We start from the raw sequence: 3,549 nt of genomic DNA on the forward strand, positions 1-3,549 counted from the left end.
TGGGGGCTGGGAGCGGGGCTGGGGTCCGCGATCCGGGCGCTGGAGGTGCGGGAGGCCCAGGAAGCTGTTCAGCCCTACTTCCATGTGTGGATCTCGGAGGAAGCCCCAAGCGGCTCCGTGCCTCAGTTTCCCCACACCTGTGGCCAGGCCAAGGCTCCTGCTGATGGGGCAGGGATGAATGTGCTGAGAGGAGTGAACTGATCATTGCAGGAGACAGACGGCAGCACCCAGGACGGGCCAAGAGACAGGGTTCCCCTAATGGGTAACAACGTGGGACCTCTGCCTGTACCTCCTGCACCCTATGGAAGGGCACCCAGCAGCCCCTTTTGCCCAGCCCACATCAGTCTCAGCTACAAGAAGCAGCAAACCTGGCCGGCTGTAGCCAGGGTTCCTGGAAGTAGACAGGTCACCTCTCGCCAGGGCTTGGCTGATCCAGGCCCAGGACAGAGCCACAGAGGAGCTGGTTGTATCATCCAGGCTGTGTTCAGCCAGAACCCCCAGGATGTTTGTTCAGTGGGGGAAGCAATCCCCAGGCTGCCCCGTTTTGCAGCCAGACCTGCACCCCCAGGGTTCACCCTGCCTAGGACAGTACCTGATCCCACTGCCAAGGGCCAGAGCACGGGGACACCAGGCACTGCTTTCCCCTCCTAGTGCAAGGACGGGCAGGTGGTGGGGGCTCCAGGGGTGCCAGTTTGCCCCCACTTTGTAACTGGGGCTGTGCACGTGACCCCAGATTTCTCATTTCTGATGTAAATTTTTCTGTCTCCTTTCTCCTGGTCCAGGGTGAAAGCAGGAACTGGAAACAGGACAGGAACTTCATCCCCTCTGAACACTACAAGTGCCCCCAGCTGCATCCCCGGCACTGCAGAACTGGACGCTCTCATGGCTGCTGCGGACCCTGTCCTGCCCTCCGAGGAGGTGGTTTTGCTGGAGCTGGGGAAGGTAGCCCTGGAAACGGTGCCACCAGCCCCAGATGAGCACCTGGGAGACCCTGATGCCACCCTGCCATGGGACCGGTGCCAGCAGAACACCCAGGGCCAGCCGGAGCTCGTGGAGATGAAGAGGCGCTCAAGTCCTGAGGGGGGCCATGAAGACCCAGAGGAAGCTGTTCCCACCTGCCCCACAGTTGAGGCTGAAGATGAGGAGGTCCCCCAGTTACCTGTGATGGCGGCCCACGTCTTTGTGCCCATTGACCCGCAGTGCATCGAGCAGAGCCCCTTCAAGCAGAAGCAGCACCCCACCCCATGGGCCCAGGAGGAGGGCAGGGGGGACCATGTTCCCCCCAGTGACAGAGCCAGCAGCCTCCATCACAAGCAGGTCTTCCTCCCCCTCGGCCCCTCGCGCTACCGGGGCCCAGTGGGCTTTGAGGGGCGCATGGTCAAGCCCCCAGCTGAGCAGTCGCGGTGCCCATGTGCCAGGGAGTGTGGCACTGATAACCTCAAGGCCATGGCATCAGTGGCAGGGGCCCTGCTCCTCTGCCCTTGCCTCATCTACGGGGCCTACATCTTCTTGCCCTTTGACGCCCCGCTGCTGCCCACCGTCAGCGCCCGCCTGGTCTACACATTGCGCTGCGCCGCCTTTGCCACCTTCCCCGTCGTGCTGGGTGAGCCATGGGCTTGGAGTATGAGCACTTTGCTCCTGCTCAGGGCTGCATTAGCCCTGGGGCTGAGCTCTTTGTGGTTCCGTTGCTCCCACCAGGAACAGCAGATGGAGTTTTTCTCCCCTCCTGGTGCTCCCCAAACCTCACCATGGCTCCTCTGGGCACCCAGTCAGCCCCTCTCTCTCTCCCTCAGGAATGATCGTCAGCGGCATCTCCCGCCTCTGCTCCTCTGCCCTGGAGCCCTTTGGAGAGCTCCACCGGGAGGTGGAGATCCACCGCACTTACGTCTCCCAGTCCATCCACCTCTTCATCCTCTACTTCTTCAACATGGCTGTGCTGGCTACCTACCTCCCACAGGAGCTCCTCAAGCTCATCCCACTGCTCACAGGGCTCTTTGCCATCTCCCGGTAAGTGACTCCTTCACCCTGGGGTGCTGTTGCGCTCTGTGAGCGCCAGCAAACACCATCCCTTGGTGCAAACTCCCACTCTGGCAACACCTCACTCAGCTCACCAGAGCCAGGAGGGGTTCTTCATCCTGCATCCCACTTCCTACAGCAGCCATGTCCGGGAAACCGTCACTGGTCAGAACCACTGAGTGCCAGCCCCATAGCACCACCCTTGGCTGAGCCTGCACTCTCTGCCTTCTCCAGGTTGATTTTCTGGATGTCCTACGCCATCGGCCGCTCCTTCCGTGCCTTCGGCTTCAGCATGACCTTCCTGCCGCTCCTGGCCATGCTGCTCTGGAACCTGTATGGCATGTTTGTCCTGGAGCCTGAGAACCTCCTCTCTGTGGCAGCGGCAAAGCCTGAGGGCCACTCCAAGGAGAGCCAAGCCAAACTCCGGCACTGGGGGTGAGGGAGGGAGGGACGTGGGGCGCCTGGACCCTAAGAGCTTGAGTCCTCCTTGATGCCCTGCCACAGGGGTGCTGGCAGATCCAGCTGGGCCCCTGCTCCTTGCATGGCCACAGTGAGGTTTTGCTGGGCCCACAGAACCAGGCTGCAAACCCTCTGCACCAGGAGACTCCTGCTGGAAGGTGAACAGAGCAAGACACCGCCAGCCCTGTTCCCTGGGGATGGGGTGGGATTTGCTTCCCCTCCTGCTAGAGCCAACTTTACCCAATAAAGCCCTTTACCAAGCAGCTCTGTGGCTGGTTTGGGGAGGGTGAGTTAAATTCCGCACAGAATGACTCAGAGCTTCGCCTACAGGATGCAATCATCCAGCCTCAACATTATGTTTCCAAGAGGGAAAAAATGATGTTTCCCCCAGACTGTCCCCCTCCCAACCCTGCATCCCACTCCTGGGTCCCTGCATTGCCAGTCTCACCCTGCTTGTCCCCTCCTCTTCCTCCTGGTGGAGGTTTAGCGCCCAGTTCACAAACCAGTTGGCCAGGCAGGAGGGAGAGAGCCCTCCCCAGGGAGGGATGCAGGGAGAAGCCAGGTTGGGTGACATAGCACCAGGTTTGCCACTGCCCAGGGCTAGGGATGGCCAATCCTCCCCAGGATGGATGCTGAGCCCCTCATTCTGCAGACATGAAGGGGCCCCTGGGAGTCACATGTCTGATGGTCTCAGTTCTCAATCATAACCCAAAGCAGTAAAAAATCCACCCAATCCAGGAAAAGCCACTCCAGGTCCAGATCTGCCAGATGTCTGGCCTGTTCCACCTCCCATCCTGCAATGCTGTATCACAGGAACATCCCACCCAAACCAGAGAACAAGACTCAAGGACCTGGAGGAATGGAATGAAGCTGTGTCAGGGGAGGTGTCTTGGTTTGAAAGACAGATGTCTGCCAAGGAAGGCGGGAACCTCCCTTGGAACACAAAATGTGATCCCCTTCCCTCCAAATTATTACAACTTTGAAATCACAGGGCCTTCAGGGAAAGATAAGGGAAAAGTAGTAGCAGTTCTTTACCAGTATGTGTATGTATAACCAGGCAAACAAACCGCGACG

The 3,549-nt window shown here is 59.5% G+C and overlaps 1 protein-coding gene across 2 annotated transcripts in view; it reads left to right on the forward strand.

Annotated features, from left to right (window-relative positions):
• The window catches only part of TMEM79 (transmembrane protein 79), a 3,551-nt gene extending 813 nt beyond the window's left edge, over positions 1 to 2,738 (forward strand). Inside the window, exons 2-4 of one of the 2 annotated variants that reach the window (XM_017727919.1) lie at positions 783 to 1,603; positions 1,794 to 2,007; positions 2,156 to 2,344. In XM_017727919.1, coding sequence (XP_017583408.1) covers positions 883 to 1,603; positions 1,794 to 2,007; positions 2,156 to 2,195 — 975 coding nt within the window. In that variant the 5' untranslated portion in view covers positions 783 to 882 and the 3' untranslated portion in view covers positions 2,196 to 2,344. Of the gene's footprint in view, positions 1 to 782; positions 1,604 to 1,793; positions 2,008 to 2,155 lie in introns of both variants that reach the window. The other variant, XM_008628729.2, reaches the window with a different exon arrangement.
• Positions 2,739 to 3,549: the final 811 nt, after the last annotated feature.

This window comes from Corvus brachyrhynchos, unplaced genomic scaffold, assembly GCF_000691975.1.
Source record: "Corvus brachyrhynchos isolate BGI_N302 unplaced genomic scaffold, ASM69197v1 scaffold122, whole genome shotgun sequence".
Classification (NCBI taxonomy): domain Eukaryota; kingdom Metazoa; phylum Chordata; class Aves; order Passeriformes; family Corvidae; genus Corvus; species Corvus brachyrhynchos.